Source organism: Mustelus asterias, chromosome 10 (assembly GCF_964213995.1).
Source record: "Mustelus asterias chromosome 10, sMusAst1.hap1.1, whole genome shotgun sequence".
NCBI classification, from domain to species: Eukaryota; Metazoa; Chordata; class Chondrichthyes; order Carcharhiniformes; family Triakidae; genus Mustelus; species Mustelus asterias.
In genome coordinates, this window is record NC_135810.1 from 97,028,960 (window position 1) to 97,046,647 (window position 17,688).

At 40.4% G+C, this 17,688-nt stretch overlaps 1 protein-coding gene across 14 annotated transcripts in view; it reads left to right on the forward strand.

Moving 5' to 3' along the window:
* Positions 1 to 17,688, forward strand: part of nbeaa (neurobeachin a) — an 812,689-nt gene that overhangs the window by 715,026 nt on the left and 79,975 nt on the right. For all 14 annotated transcript variants that reach the window (XM_078222243.1, XM_078222244.1, XM_078222247.1 and 11 more), the window contains 2 exons: positions 1,125 to 1,244; positions 14,404 to 14,556. In XM_078222243.1, the coding sequence (XP_078078369.1) occupies positions 1,125 to 1,244; positions 14,404 to 14,556 (273 nt within the window). The remainder of the gene's footprint in view (positions 1 to 1,124; positions 1,245 to 14,403; positions 14,557 to 17,688) is intronic.

Genomic DNA, 17,688 nt, shown 5'->3' on the forward strand with positions numbered 1-17,688 from the left:
ATGTCTATTTGAACATAAATCAAAGGAAGTTCTAAAATAAAAACAGAAAACACCGGAAATTGTCAGCAGGTCTAGCAGCATCTGTGGAAAGGGGAACAGTTGATTTTTCAGGCCTGTGACCCCCCCTTGTCAGAATTGGGGTGCTTAGAAATGTAAGTTTTAAGTAAGGCAGGGAAAGCAGAATGTCGGAGGTGGAGTGATGGGTTGGGGGAGGGGGTGAAATGAAAGTGAGGGCCTGTAATAGGGTGGAAGGTAATAGGGATTAAATGGCAAAAGGGTTGATGGTGCAAGGCAAAAGCTGATGGCAATGGCACAAATAAAAGAAACAAAAGATGTGGCTAGAGGAAGTATAAAAGGCAAAAGCAGAATCTTTACCTACAGCTCGCACTTATGGTGTTGAGATTTTGATCTGAAATTATTGAACTCAGTGTTGAGTTCAGAAGGCCTGGACAAAACAGAGGTGCTATCCTTCAAGTTTAAATTCAGCTTTAATTGAAATGATATATGAGACCAGTGTCAGACCGAGAGTGCGGTGGAGAATTAAAATGACAGGTGAACGGAAGCTTGGGGTCACGCTTGCACACCGAACAGAGTTGTTCCACCAAGCAGCCACCTAATCTGTGTTTGCTCTTCCAGTGCCGAAGTGACAGCATCAGGAGCAATGAAAACAGTATATTTTGCTCTTGTAAAACTTATTCTAATTTTTACTACGTCACTGGCAAAGCTCTGATTAGAATTAAATGTGTGCACGAGTCTTATTTGATTATCTTTAGGAATGAGAGAGCTTTTATCCCGAACATTACTTCCAACCTATTTGAGCAATGAAATACATGCATTTGTTCCTTACTCTGAACCTCCCCAAATTGCATCATTAAAGTTGTTTGAAATTGAAAGCTTATATGATAATGTTGTAAATATATATATATATATATGTGTAAAAGTAATTGAAGTTAAGGTTTTAGGGAGTTCTGTAGTTTCCTTTTTTATTGTTCAGATCAGATGGGACATTTCTTCCTGCCTTAGAAGTGCCATTTATTAATCAGACTTCATTTAGCTATTATGTAATGGCTAATTCCAAAACATCCTTCTGTTAAATAAATTCAACTGTTTGATTTTATTTTTAGGAGCCGTTTACCACATTTTTCCTCAATGCAAATGAAGGAAAATTTGATTATCCGGAGCGAACATTCTCCTCCATAGCAAAATCATGGAGGAACTGTCAGAGAGATACTTCAGATGTAAAAGTAAGTGCTGCAGCTGACTGTATTCAAGTACATGGAGGCTACTTTCTGCTCATTGATAATGGAGCTTATGCATGCATTGGTAGATATGCATGTCCATTACATTTTAATGTGGGCACAGTAAGAAGTCTCAAAACACCAGGTTAAAGCCCAACAGGTTTACTTGGAATCACGAGCTTTTGAAGCGTTGTTCCTTCATCAGGTGAGTGTGGGGTAAGAGTCAACATTGCTATCATCTCAATGTAAACATTAGAAATGGAGTATAAGAATGGACTACCAGGGAACATTTTAAATTTAAATTCATATCATGCTATAATTAAGTAGCAATGTTCCATTATAGCTTCAGACCACCTCACATCAATGATTTCACACCTCTTTCTGATGCTGCTTTTATATTCCTCTTACTTTATTAATTTGTACTCAAGGAAACCAAAGTGTTTTGACTGGTTTATCTGGTTTCCTTACCACAGCAACAGACTCAGAGACCTAAATAAATTGGCCTGCTGCTAAGATAGCGAAAGAGAATTTAAGTCATTCTATGGGAACCAGCTTACAGAAATTAGCCTTCCTGAATCCAAATAAAAATAAGGTCGCTATAACGCAGTTTGACTACTTCAAGCAACTTTACATCTGAATTACAGTGCACAGTTTTGCTTGATGTGGCGGTTTGAATTGACACTAACTGTAGGTAATAACTGTCCCATTATATAGAAGAAATATATTGAACAGCTTTTTTTAAGCGAAGTTTTCAGCTGAAGTTTTAGCTTGTAAACTCTGCCGCCCTGGTTTGTACCTCACACTGTTTTAACTGTTTATCAAGGATGTGATAATTTTCGGAGTTCAGCATGAAATATGGAGGAGGATTTTTGGTTTTGTGTCAGGATCCCGATGTTGGGGTCAAATGGAGGTCAGGGCTCCGCACTGTGTGGGGAGCAATCACCCCATGACAGTGATTTCCCTGAATTGGCCAATGAATAGCCAGAAGGTAAGCTCACCATCTCATTAAGTGTAGTGGGCAGGCTCTTGAAGTTGAAGGATCAATACGAGGGAGCTGCAGCCTGCCATTTCAGGTAAGAGAGAGAGAAGTGGGTGTCTTCTTCTTGAGGTACTGTCTTGCAACTTTTAAAACTTTTAGATTAAAAAATGACCAAAACAGTCATGCCACCATCAATGATGGGAATCCCCTCCACAGGGCAACCTGTGGCCACAACTGTGATCAGGCGAACAGGATTCTGAGCAGAAAACTTTAATATTGCAACAAAGGTATCAGAGCTATGGCTTTGCCAGACATTTCTTCATCCAGTCTTGGAATATGCAAGTTGTGTGGAACCCTTATGCGGTGAGAGATATAAATATGACTGAAGTGATCCAAAGATGGGTTGCACGTTTCTGTATGAATTCGTGTGGGAACTACATCAGTGTCATGTGGGGAGGCGATGTAGTGATAATTTCACTGGACGAATATTTCAGAAGTTCAGACTAATGCACAGGGGACACAGGTTCAAATCCCAGCATGGCAGTTGTTGGAATTTAAAGCCAATTAATAAAATTCAACTATTAAATTGAAATTAAATGGTGACCTTGAGAGCATTGTTGATCATTGTAAAAAGCCACCTGATTCACTAATGTCCTTTAGGTAGGGAAATCTGCCATTCTTAGCTGTGACTCCAGACCCATTGCAATGACTCTTAACTGCCATCTGAAATGGCCTGGCAAGCCACTCAGTTGTATCAAACTACTACAAAACCTAAAAGGAATAATGAAATTGGATACAACACCCGGCAGTGACCTAGACAGCGGAAGTGACAACAGTAATCCCAGTCCTGGCAACCCTGCAAAGTCTTCCTTGCTAACACCTGAAGGTTTGTGCCAAAATTGGGAGAACTGTCCCACACATTAATCAAATTATACTCATGGAATCATAATTACAAACAATGTCCCAGGCACCACCATCAACAACCCTAGATATGTCCTGTCCCACCAGGTGGCATAGTGGTACATAGTAGGGAGGGAGTTGCCCTGGAAGTCCTCAAAATTGACTTTGGATCCCATGAAGTCTCATGGCATCAGATCAAGCAATGGTAAGGAAACTTCCTGCTGATTATCATCTGTTGTCCCTGCTACCGTCCCTCTCAGATTATGAATCAATACTCCGCCACCACTTGGAGGAAGCACTGAGGGTGGCAAGGTCACAGAATGTACTCTGGGTGGAGGACTTCCACGTGCATCACCAAGATTGGCTCGGTAGCTGGCCAAGTCCTAAAGGACTCTAAACTGGGACTTCAACAGGTGATGAGAGAATCAACAAGACAGGAAAACCTAGTTGATCTAATCCTCACCAATCTACCTGTCACAGGTGCACCTGTCCATGACAGTACCGATAGGAGTGACCATCACACAGTCCTTGTGGAGATGAAATCCGATCTTCACATTGAGGATACCCTCCATTATATTGTGTGGCACTACCACCATACTAAATGGGATAGATTTCAAACAGATCTAGCAACTCAAAACTGGGAATATATTGGGCGATCTGGGCCATCAGTAGCTGCAGAATCGTATACAACCATAATCTGTAACCTCATGACCCGACATATCCCTCACTCACTCACTCACTCACTCACTCACTCACCATCAAACCGGGGATCAAGTCTGGTTCAATGAAGAGTGCAGGAGAGTGTGTCAGGAGCAGCACCAGGCACATCTAAAAATGAGGTGTCAATCTGGTGAAGCTACAACACAGGACACTTGGTATGCCAAACAGCAGAAGCAACATATGATACAGCTAAGCAATCCCATGATCAACGGATCAGATCTAAGCTCAGCAGCCTGACTACATCCAGTCATGAATGGTGCTGGACAATTAAACAATTAACTGGAGGAGGAGGCTCCACAAATATCCCCATCATCAATGGTGGAGGAGCCCAGTTACAACAGTGCACAAGACAAGGTTGAAATATCTGCAACCATGTTCAGCCAAAAGTGCCAACAGGATGATCGATCTCAGCCTCTTCCTGAGGTGCCCAACATTATAGATGCCAGCCTTCAGCCACTTCAATTCACTCCACGTGATATCAAGAAAAAGCTGAAGCCCCTTGAGACTACTGAAGACTTGTGCTCCAGAATTAGCCACATGCCAGTACATCTACAACACTGGCAATGTGAAAAATTGCCCAAGTAAGTCCTGTCCATAAAAAGCAGGACAAATTTAATTCGGTCAATTACCACACCCCCTAAGCAGTCTACTCTCAGGCTTCAACGAGTGATTGAAAGTGTAATTGACAGTGCTATCAAATGGCACTTACTGAGCAATAACCTGCTTACTAACGTTCAGTTTGAGTTCTGCCAAGGCCACTCACCTCCTAACCTCATTAAAGCCTTGGCCCAAAGATGAACAAAAGGGCTGAATGCTGAACTCAAGAAGTGAGGTGAGGGTGATTGCCCTTGAGATCAAGGCAACATTTGACTGAGTGTGGCATCAAGCAGCCCTAGCAAAACTGGAGACAATGGGAATCAGGGGGAAACTTGCCACTGGTTGGAGTCACACCGAGCACAAAGGAAGATAGATGGTTGTGATTGTTGGAGGACAATGATCTCAGTCCCGGGATATTGCTGCGGGAATTCCTCAGGGTAGTGTCCAACCCCCAACTATCTTCTGCTGTTTGATCAATGACCTTCTCTCAATCATAAGGTCAAAAGTGGGGATGGTCGCAGATGAGTACGCGATGTTCAGCACCATTCATGATTCCTCAGATACTGAAGCAGTCCTTGTCCAAATGCAGCAAGAGCTGGACAATATTCATACTCAGGCTGATGAGTTCCCTTCCTAACAGGAATGTGGATATTCCCACAATACATGAACTGCAATAGTTCAAGACGGTAGCAGACCACCATCTTCTCCAGGGCAACTAAGCTTGGACAATAAATGCTGACCTAGCCTGCATTGCCCAAATCTCATGAACAAATAAAATAAAATCCTCAATCAAAAATTTGGAATGGGAATCATGACAACAAAGGAGGGAGAAAAATAGACTGACCATTTTATATAAAATATGGAATGGATTATTGGAAATTGACAGAACCAAGTACCGACTGTCCTTAGGTAATGACAAAACACAATGTAGCCATCCACACAAACTGCAAAGATTATGAGGGCAATTTGCCCAGCCTGCTGTGCTGCTGTTTTAGCGCAGCAGGCCAGGAGACTCTAGCGGAGGCCATTTTGTGGGCATTAGCAGGCCTGATGGGGGGGAGGGGCCTCTGAGGGGTGATCAGTGGGGGTGGGGGATCCCACTGCCACTCTGCAGTCGGCGGTGACGCTGGGGGGGGTGGGGGGATGGATTGGGGGGGGATGTCAGGACTGCGGGGGGAGAGGGTTGAGGGTGGCCCCAGCATGTTCGGGGGGTCAGCGATCGGGCCACGAGGGAGTCATACAGCTGGTGATGTGGTGGTCACAGGGCTGGCGATCGAGCTGGCCAGCAATCAGGATGCCAGCAGGCAGGGGCCACTGCTCTTGTGCCGATCTCGGCGCTGACAGTTCAGTGCATAGGCAGTGGCCCGCTCAGTTCTGCCGGGCTCCCCAGAGGGAGTAGGCCCCAATTTTCAACAGGATTTACGCTAGTGCTCTCTGCAGTGTACAGAGTGTGGGAGATTTATTTTGAAACTCCCACTCAAAAAAACAGTGTGATTTACTAAAGTTTTTACACAAATTCGACACTTAGAATTTTTTTGGGACAATTGCCCCTCCATTTGTTTCCAAGACAATCTTTCTTCCCAAATTTCTTCCCAGTGGAGCAAGCTGGCAAAGGAAATAGTCATTGCCCCATCACTTGAAATTTCAAGACCCATCATTAGATTATTTCCATTTGTAAGTATTTTATTATCAGGACTACATATCAGTAGGTCATGTCTGGTTTAACTAGTGCTAACCATATCGACATTGGTGGAATACAGATGTTAATCTGAAATGCTGACACAACCAAAGGAGGAGCAGGCAAGCAGTGAGGGCCTTGAAGGCTGCTTGGAGCATTGCTCTATGGTCCACCACCAGGAGGCTGTCTCCAGACAGCTGGCCTAGTTCCTAATGCCAGTGAAGGCCCAGAGGTCAACTGGAAAATTGCAGTCGACTTCTGTAAATGGCCGATTAAGGCCAATTAATTTCCCTTAACTTAGCTGGATACCCGCCCTTAAGATTCCACATCCAGGAAAATAGCCCAGGGTTGGGATGGTGCCAGCATACCGGCCAGCAGCATACATTTTCGCAACCGCTTGCTTCTGTACTCACCCTGATATTAGGGCAGAAATTCTGCTCATGAAGTCAACAAAAATACATTTGAATGAAGTATGTTTGCTGTATTCTCTCTCTTTGTTTGTTGCCTCCAAATTGTTGGCTAAGATATGTGTCTGAACAAAGTTAATTAACATGGTTGTCATTAATAACATGGATTACAAGCAAGCGAAGTACAGTATTATAATGGTTCTGCTGGTGTTGACTTAATGTTTGTCTCACTACAATAAAACACAGCAGGAATGGCATTCGTCCTCAATGTATCATATTGTTGTGGTTCAATACAATGCTGGTTGCATTTGCCCAGGGCAGTTAATTAACCATTAATGACAAGTATTATTTTAAATGCAGTTTGTTCCTTTCAGCCACTTTTTCTTACCAAGGCAACTTGGACCCAGTGATGTTATATTTCAATGAAACTCATTTAAAATAACGTCATTTCTGTCTGTCTGTTCTCTGTGTATTATTTTTTGGGGGGGGGAAGAGAGTAGAAGTAACTTTGCATGCAAAAACGCATTAAAGCATATGTGTATACACATTGTATGATTATATATGTTGAATTTACAGGTAATTTGGGCATCTGATCAAAAGAAATGTTTGATATATGATCTTCCAGACCCCAAAATTGGTCAAGAATCTATGTTTTACAATCTTTCTTTATTAATCCTGACCTCCTCCTGTGGTAATGAGAGCAAGCTGGGAAAAGAGTGGCTGTTAGTAAGATGACCTTTCAGGAAACAAGTCACCCGGAAAAGACCTTAGCTAGTCCAGTTGGCTTCACACTGATTTTTTAAAATGTAGTGACAAGCAAGGGAATCACTGTCCAGACTTCTTTTCTTTATTTAATAAAAACTGTTCAAAGTAACCACTGTGTGTTCTCAAAAGGCTTTGCAGGCCTCACAAGTTTGACAAAATGCCATTAAACCAGGGTAAATTAATACAGTTAATGGGCAGGGTTTCTGAATGATTAGTCAGCCCATTTCCAGAATTAATGGACGCTAAGGGATAAAGAACCAGAAAAGATGGTATTTTTAAAAGCAAGCAGTGAATTACATTAGAAAAGTGGAAACGTATGTTTTGGATTTCATTTCACCGTGCAGCCATAATAGCACTATGTTGCAATAACAGTGGAATGTAAACCTTACATAGGATGTGGTTTAAAAAAAAGTGCAATTTTGATAAATTCAGTAGTAACAACCATCAGCTAAAGAAAGTCCTTTCAGTGTGGCTAAAGAGCCTTACGTGTCACTATCCAATAACCTGCATAATACAGTTTACTTACATTTTATTTACCTTCTCCACCCCAGCCCCCATCCAAATTTAGAATCCGGGACAGTCTGGAGACTGAGCAGCCTTGTGTTATTAAAATTTCATAGTGATATTACATAGAGCTGTGTGCAGAATATGTGCCTTAGTTGGAGTTTTGTCTTATTTCTTAGGTGTATTTTAATTAAAGCGATACCAAAGAATATAATTGCATTATTAATAAGAAAGGTTTACATTGCCTCCATTAATTTAAACAAACTGTGCTTTAATGCTATGTATTGTAATACTGGAAAGTGGAGCATTTTTAGGAAGCCTAGAGGAAAATATATTATGCCTAACCATAAGAATGTCTTTGTAGCTCACATCCCTGACACATTACAGGGCTGAAGTATCAAATTTAATTGGTTACTTTAGCGACTGTAGTGATTTTTTTGCATTATTATACCTCTGTGACCCTAGAAAAACCTATATAGAGTCAGATTTCAAGCAGAGTGTCATCCGTTTTGATCATGTTACGCGTTGTAGTGCCTTAATGCTTGTAACGATGTAATCTGGTAAATTTAATCTGTTGCTAGGATTTGAGAAATCGGAGCTTCACGTTGCTTGTTTTTAAAAGAGCTGCCTCATGTTAGTGTATAGTGTAACAAGAGGTTTTCAAATTGTTTAATTCAAATAAGAATGACACAATTTCAGCAGTAAGAATTGTACTTAACCTTTGAACACTGAGGAAGTGCATAACCACTAAAGTCAAACAAGTGAAAGCACTGATAGGTGAGAGAGCGCAAATAAATAATGTGTAAATAATTTATGATGTGATTAGTTAAATAGCTTCCAATGGATGGCAGTGTGACTACAGAATAGCTCACAAAAAAAATCCCATTATTGGCTTTACCACTTATTCACTTGAGTATCAAAGCAGCTTTTACGATCCTGATACCAATGTTATGACTTTCAGTCAGAAAGCGAAAACAATTTCAAATTATTGTGTTGAGTAAAAGTGAAATTCTGAGCAGAAATTTTTAAAATTCTATGACGTCATTAAGCGAAAAGATTCAAAAAAGCTTATTACTGTTTACGGAGTGTTTAAATATATATGTACCAAGATTTCAATATTGGAACCCAAGGCATTAATCTTCAACATTTCTTCTGTGTCTATAATAGGATAATTAAAGTTGTAAAATAGGTAAAACACAATGACTGAGATTTTGTGATCAGTGGCAAAGTAAGGGCACTTACTATTGACCTCAAAGAATGCTGGCCACAAAGATCTAAGAATCTCTGTGGTGTAATTTTCCCCCTTTCCCAACGGTACATTAAAGCTGGAGCCAAGTCAAGGGAACATCTTGGCATGTGGCAGCAGCAATGTGAGCAGGCAGCAGAGCAGCCATTTACACAAAAGTATTTGCACACAGCAAACCAGGAAGTTAAAAACACTTAAGACCCTTCACTTCTAATTTAGATTTTCAGATAGTGAAATAAATAATTACAATTGTACTGAGTTAGAAGCTGTAATAGAGGTAAACTTCCAAAAATGAATTTTTTTTATATGAAATTGTTTTTGCATAATTGTACCGTGACGGAGAAATTTAACATTCCATAAATGTAAACAGCTTTTTACGGCCAGCAAGGGTTTCACAGTAATTATGAATTTAGCATCATATTTAAATGTTCCATTCAACTAGGTGTAACTTTTTCAGGGTTTTTACAACAAGACTTAATAGCAGAAGAGTGGGCTTAATTGATTTTTCCTATTGATTGCAGTCTGGGAGTTCCTCAATAATAGTGCACCCTCTAGAGAAGTATAGAATCACTGACAGCAACTTCTGAATTTACATGTTGTTCAGCGTAAATGCAAACTCTAGAACTTCTGTCCACTTCACTGAAGCAGTGATTTCACTGCAAACAATGACAGTTTCATTGTTATTACCAGAGCAAAATTATGGACTATTTGTTTGATTTCCACACTGATTAATTATGAATGTTGGCATTGTCAGGTAACATAATTTTATCATCAAGCATCATTCGTAAAAATACACCATCTTAATCTTACATCTGTTTTTTGCAAGTTATTTTCTCTCCTCTTGGGTCCCTTTGCATCATTTCCCAACTAACTAAGTAGATGACTAATCATTTGCTGGCCTTTACTAACCTGTTCCTTTGATAACTGCCAGGAGTATGTAAGGGTGGAAGGAGTATTCAAAACTTTTAACCTTTTCCTGCACCCCCTCTAAGAAATTGTCTTACCTTCACCTGGCAGTCTGGGCAATGTGATGGACGTCAAACACCTTAATAAGATATTTTTGTTATCCTTCCAATGTCAGTGACATTGTTGAAATTATATCTAATAGAATTCAAGATGAACAAAAATCAATAGTAACTCACTTTATGCCAATCTAATCTTAACCTTTCCTGAACATTTAAATTGTCATTTTTGCAGAATACAATAATGAAAACTTCTGTTTAAATTCTCGGTATTTTGGAGTTCTACAAAGTTTAAGAAATTTATTGTATGTTTTTTAATGTACTAGATATGGAAGTTTAAATCCTGAAATAATTTTTGTAATAAACATTTCTCGACTAATTACTTAAGACCATTGATAATATCCTCTGCCTCATGAGACTATTGTTGCAAAATATAAGATTCAAACTTCCTTTTAACATTTTTAATACAGAAGATAAAGGGTGTGTATGACAGATGTGAGGCTGATTCATACAAGTGGGAATCAGGCTGAATGTTGGAAGTTCATAGAAGAAGTGGAAAGAAAGCATGAGAAGCAACTGGCAGATAGCATAAAAGGGAATGCAAAAATGAATACTAAAATGGTGGGAAAAGGAGGAATGATGCCAATTAGAGACCAAAAAAAGGAGCTTTACACATGGAGATACATAGAAACGTACATAGAAAATAGAAGCAGGAGTAGGCCATTCAGCCCACCAAGCCTGCTTCGCCATTCATTATGATCATCAAATTCAATACCCTGATCCCTTGATCCATTTAGTCCCAAGAGCCATGTCTAATTTTGTCTTGAAATCACACAACATTTCGGCTTCAATTATTTCTTGTTGTAATCAATTCTACATATTCACCAATCTCTGTGTAAAGAAATTTCTCTCCACCTCCGTCCTAAAAGGTTTACCCCTTAGCCTCAAAATATGACCCCTAGTTCTGGACACTCCCATCATCTGGAAAGTTCTTTCTGAATTTACCCTGTCTAATCCTGTTAGAATTTTATAAGTTTCTATGAGATCCCCACTCGCTCTTCTAATCTCCAGTGAATATAATCGTAACCGACTTAGTCTCTCCTCATGTGACAGTCTTGCCACCCCAGGAATCAGCCTGGTAAACCTTTGCAGCACTCCCCCTATAGCTGGAACACCCTTCCTCAGTACACCAAAACGGGTACACATTACTCCAGATATGGCCTCACGAACTCCCTATACAATTGCAGTGAAACATCCCTATTCTTATACTCACATCCTCTTGCTTTGAAGGCCAATATACCGTTTGCTTTCTCTACTGCATATTGTACCTTTGCACATGGTTTCAGTGACTGATGTATGAGGACACCAAGGTCTTGCTGAGTATCCAACTCTCTCAGTTTACACCCATTCAAATAGTAAACTGCCTTCCTATTTTTGGGACTGAAACAGATAACCTCACATTTATCTACATTATACTGCATCTGCCATGCATATGCCTACTCACTCAGCCTGTCCAAATCACACTGAAGCATCTCTGCATCCTCCTCACAGCTCACCCTCCCACCCAACTTTGTATCATCTGCAAACTTGGAGATAATATATTTAGTCCCCTCATCCAAATCATTAATATATCATGTGAACAGTTGGGGTTCTAGCACAAACCCCTGCAGTACCCCACTAGTTTCTGCCTGCCAATTGGAAGTGGACCCATTTATTCCAATTCTGCTTCCTGTCTGCTACCGAGCTTTGTAACCATCTCACGACATTACCTGCAATCCCATGCGCTTTAACTTTACATGGTAATCTGCTATGTGAAACCTTGTCAAAAACTTTCTGAAAGTCTAAATAAACCACATTCACCAGTTCTCCCTTGTCAAATCTACTAGTTACATCCTCAAAGAATTAGAGTAGATTTGTCAAGCATGATATCCCTTTTGTAAATCCATGCTGACTTTGTCTGACTGTACCACTACCGACATTAGGCTCACTGGTCTAGAGATCCCTATTTTCTGTCTACCTCCCTGTTTGAATAGTGGGCTTACGTTAGCTACCCCCCCAATCTGTAGACACCAGTCCAGAGTCCAAAAACTTTTGGAAAATGACCACTAATGGACCTACTATTTCTAGGGCCACTTTCTTAAGTGCTCTGGGATGAAGATTTTCAGGCCCTTGAAATTTATCCACCTCCAATCCCATTAATTTGCCCAAAACCACTTGCCTACTAATATTGCTTTCCTTCTGAGCTCTTCACTAAAACTTGTGTTTCTCAGAACTTCCAATACCTTATTCATGTCTTCCTTTGTGAAAACAGAAGCAAAGTACAAATTTAGTTCTTAGGCCATTTCTTTGTACCCTGTTATGAATTCCCCCGTTTCTAACTGTTATGGGTCTACATTCATTTTTGTCAATCTTTCTCTCTTTACAAACCTTTAGAAACTTTTAGAAACCTATAGAGGACGTGGCTGAGGTACTAAATAAAAATATAAGGAATAGGAGCTGGAGTAGGCCAGTCAGCACCTAGGCCTGCACCACCGTTCAATACGTTCATGGCTGATCTGATCATGGCCTCATAACCATTTCCCTACCTGTCCGCCATAATATCTTGACTCCCTTTTAGATCAAAAATCTACTTCATTCAATCTTGCATATGTTCAATGGGCCAGTCTCCACTGCTCTCTGGGGTACAGAGTTCCAAAGATTACGAAGCTCTCAAAGAAGAAATGTTCCTCATCTCATCTTTAATGTGAGGCCCCTTATCCCCTTAACTGCGCCTTAGTTATGAATTCTGCAACAAGGCAAAGCATCCTCTCAGCAACTATGCTGTCAAGCCCTCTCATAATCTTATATGTTTCAATAAGATCACCTCTCATCTAAATTCCAATGCGTATAGGCCCAACCTGCTTAATCGTTCCTCATGAGACAATCCTTTCATCCCCGGGATCAATTTTGTGAACTCTTCTCTGAACTGACTCCACTGCAAGTACATCCTTTAAATAAGAAGATCAAAACTGTACGCAGTATTCTAGCTCTTGTCTCACCAATGCCCTCCACAATTATAGCAGGAAGTCTCTACTTTTATACTCCATTCCTCTTGCAATAAAGCAAATTCGATTTGCCTTAATTAATTGCTGTACTTGCATGCTAACTTTTTATGATTCATGTAAATACACCCAGATCCCTCTGTGTGCACTGCAAATAAACAATTGACTTTAAAGTGCTTGTTAAAATGCACGAAAAGCAGCAATTTATCCAATGGAGCAGTCATTTTACAAGAGTCCGATATCTTTCTTCCATTCTCTTAATGTGGACAAAATCCTCTGGCCTCTGTGCATAAATTAGAAACTTAACATCAGAAACAACAGTTTCTGAATAAATGCACATTAAATGTAGACAATCTTAAACAAAGTTAGCTAATTTAATGTGTAAATCTTTTATAAGTAAATACTAATAACAGAAAGTGCATTTACATTGAAAGTATTGGGCGATTTCATAAACCATAGGTGGTTCTGAAATGATTTATTTTTACCTGAATCGTGAATTTAGATGATAGTCTCAAAATAATGATGAGGTACTTGTTATTAATATTGCATCTTAATTGAAGCCTCATGGCAATGCACACAGTGCTAAGACCATATGCAATATTCAATTCAAGCAGGGTGGACTCCGAGGAGAGAAGGATACAAGGACAAGGAATATTAGGGATAAAGGAAAGAGATGGGGATAAGAGAGAATAGAGAAAACAGTGAGGAGGGGAAATATGTCAGTCAAAATGCTGGATGACAGGCTGAAATGAGTGAGGATAACTCAGCCATAAAACTTTATAAGTGGCGGAGTGGGGAGAATGGGAAGCAGGTCCACAAGCTCCGTCAGCCAGCGAGGAGTTCACCTGACGAAGGAGCAGTGCTCCGAAAGCTTGTGATTTCAAATAAACCTGTTTGACTATAACCTGGTGTCGTGTGACCTCTCATCTTGTCCACTCCAGGCATCTCCATATCAATGAGGGGAAAACAGAAGAAGTGAGGAAGAGCACAAAACTTTATTCACTAAGGAAGAAGTTGCATCAAGCACCTATTGTTATTTAGTTACATCAGTGGCATGTTTTTCACTGGAAATGGCAGAGATTTATAATTGATAGTCTTTCAATTTTAAATACAAAATTTACAATGTAATGCAATATAACATTATGCCTCATTGCACAAAATCCTTGCAGCAGGTAAGATAACTTGTGCTGTTTTGTCTAATTGTTCTCATTATAATGAATCCTCAGACTTGGTGTGTTATCCATCGTTGTCTAAAAATAATGATAATTGTAATGGTGAAGTTTGGGAAAGAAATCTTGAATTTTGTGTCTCAACAAATGTGATTTTAAAAAAAAGCTTTGTTTCATTTTGTCTCTTTCTTAATCAGGAGCTAATCCCAGAATTCTACTATTTACCCGAAATGTTTGTGAATAGTAATAACTATAACCTTGGCATCAGAGAAGATGGGACCGTTGTTTCTGATGTTGAGCTTCCAATTTGGGCAAAGAAGCCAGAGGATTTTGTCCGCATTAATAGAATGGTAAGAATGATATCTGATTCTTGTAAAATGACTGCTGCATTGGATAAACTGCAAGTAGCCGTTTTTCCAAACTGCATGTGGCTAGACATTTCCCAGAGACTTATTCATTTAACCTTATTAAAGCAGAGTATTCAATACTAACATGATTTTTGTCTGACCTCTATGATGTCACCAAAGGACAGAAGCAGTGAATGTCCCTGATAATGTTGCATGATTGTTGGGTTCATCAATCATAATTTACCAGCTTTAAAAAGCTTCTCACAGATGTGCATCTGCAGTATTACTCAGCCATTCAATCCCAGCAGGCTTTTGCCGAGTGGTAACCATAAATAGAACACATTCAGCTCGTTGTTCAAGTATACTAAAGATGTGAATGTGAAGGCGACTGAAGATAAGGGATTCTGGGATTTTTGATGTTCGTTTCAAACTGCAGTGAACTCATCCCCACTGTTTATTCATAATAATTCACGTTTTCAACATATATAAAGTCTAACTATTCATCTTCACATCTTTACAAAATAACTTTCTTAATTTTTTTATGTGGTCAAAGAATTCTATGTAGTTGGACCAGATTCTCTTCTGAACTGAATCATTGGCTATCTCCAAATAATGCAGTTCTTTGCGTGACTTGACTGTAGGCCAACTGCAGTCAGCTTGAGGTCAAAGTGTTTGAACTGCTTGAAACTGGCAAAATGGAAGAAACAGATATTAAGCAGTTAAAAACTTAGAGGTTATTATGATTGCAAAAATAAAAAATCTATTTAGAATATTCATTATTTCTTGCCACTGACTAATTTTTCTTTGCATTTAAAATATGTATTGTCAGGTGCCTTGCCATGAAACTCATTGCTCCTAAATATTTGTTCCTTTTCAGTTGTGGGATAACGGAAGATGCGTTAGAGTAGCCCATTATATTTTAGCAATCAGTTTTCATGCCTTTTCTCTGTGTTTCCTCGGTGTCTACATTTGCCTCGCCGATCCAAATGATTATTTTCCTTATTCTAAAGCCGTCTGTAGCACAGAATAATGGACACAAATATACTTTTAAATAGTTGCATAAATTTAATGATATTTTAATCATAATGACAATGAGATTTAATGATGCATTAACATTTCTATATTCCACATAAAATATAGAGAACAATATTTATTTGATGAAGGAATGCTGCATTTTAGAAATATTGAGCTGGATTTTGCACTCATGAGCTGGGTGTATTTAATAATATGGGGCATGGGTGGACTCCAAAATCATCGTGTTAACATGCTCAATTGACCCTTGATTATTGAATGAAATATGATGAGTGGGCACTGAAATTACTCTGCCCATGCCACAACACAGTTGGCATGGACAGTTGGGTGGCAGTCTTTTTAAAAAACATTTTAAATTGCTGGGAAGGAAGTGGGAGTACTATCTTTGGGGTGCCCTTTCCGCATCAAAGTCCGTCCCCCATGATAGTACCCCACCACCATTCTTCCTGCCCGTCTGCTCAGATTGACTGACAGCGTCCAAGGGCAGAACAACCTCCCCAGTGAGGGGGAAAAGTCTCACTGACAGTCAATTTAGCCTTCCCGCGGCATGTTATGGCTGCAGAGGCAGGCTGGCACCAAGCGACTTGGTTCCATGCCAAGTCGCTTGTTCCAGCTCCCCCCCCCCCCCCCCCTTTAATATTCTGCCCATTTTTAAAATCAATTGCTGCAATTTGACACCACTGACAAGGTTAGCATTAGTTGCTCATCCTGAATGTTTAAGGTAGTGGATGGGAGTGCCGATCAAGCCTGATAGATGGTGTTGAGTGTACTGAGTGTTGTTGGAGCTGCATCCCTTCAGGCAAATGCACTGATTTGTGCATTGTAGATGGTCAACAAGCTTTGGGAAGTCAGGAGGTGAGTTACTCGCTACATCCCCTGACCTCCTTCTGTAGTTTCTATATTTAGATGACCTTTGAACTTCCTTCACTATCGCTGGGCCAATAATCTGGAACTTCCTCCTGAAGCGCTATGGCATTTTCAGAAAAATACTGTGAGATCATTTAAATCCACTTGAACAACAAACTGAATCTCAGTTTAATATCTCATGCATGAAGCAAGACGTAGAGAACAATCAGGCTTGAGCTGATAACTGGCAAGTAACATGCACAGCATATATGTTGAAGCATTTGCAACAATCTTCAGCCAATCTTCGACACATGAGCTGAACCTAAGAGATGAAATGAGAGTGATTCTCTTGACATCTATGATCAACGGTTTGACCGAGTGAGGCATCAAGGAACCCTAGCAAATGTGAAGTCAATGGGAATCAGAAGCATAGCTCTCCACTGGTTGGAGAGCCAGCACAAAGGAAGATGGTTGTGGTTGCTGGAGGTCAATCAAGTCACTCACAACATCACTGCAGCAATTCCTCAGGATACTGTTCGAGGCCCAACAATCTTCAGCTGCTTCATCAATGACCTTCCCTCATCCTGGGCGGCACGGTAGCACAGTGGTAAGCACTGCTGCTTCACAGCTCCAGGAACCTGGATTCGATTCCCGGCTTGGGTCACTGTCTGTGTGGAGTTTGCACATTCTCCTCGTGTCTGCGTGGGCTTCCTCCGGGTGCTCCGGTTTCTTCCCACAGTCCAAAGATGTGCGGGTTAGGTTGATTGGCCATGCTAAATTGCCCCTTAGTGTCCTGAGATACGTAGGTTAGAGGGATTAGCGGGTAAATATGTAGTGATAAGGGGGTGGGGCCTGAGTGGGATTGTGGTCGGTGCAGACTCGATGGGCCAAATGGCTTCTTTCTGCACTGTACGGTTTCTATGATTCTATGATAAGGTCATAAGTGGGGATTTTCACTGATGATTGCACAGTGTTCAGCATCATTTGCAACTCCGCAGCTACTGAAGCACCACCCAGTGCCCCTTTGCAGCAAGAACGGGTGGCATAGTGAAATTATCACAAGACAATGAATCCAGATGACCCAGGGTAATATTCTGGATATCCAGGTTCGAATCCCACCATGGCAGATGGCAGAATTGAATTCCATTAAAACCTAGAATTAAATTCAGATCTAATTGTTGTGAAGAACCCATCTGGCTCCCTAATGTCCTTAAGAAAAGGAAATCTGTCATCCTTACCTGGTCGGGCCTATATGTG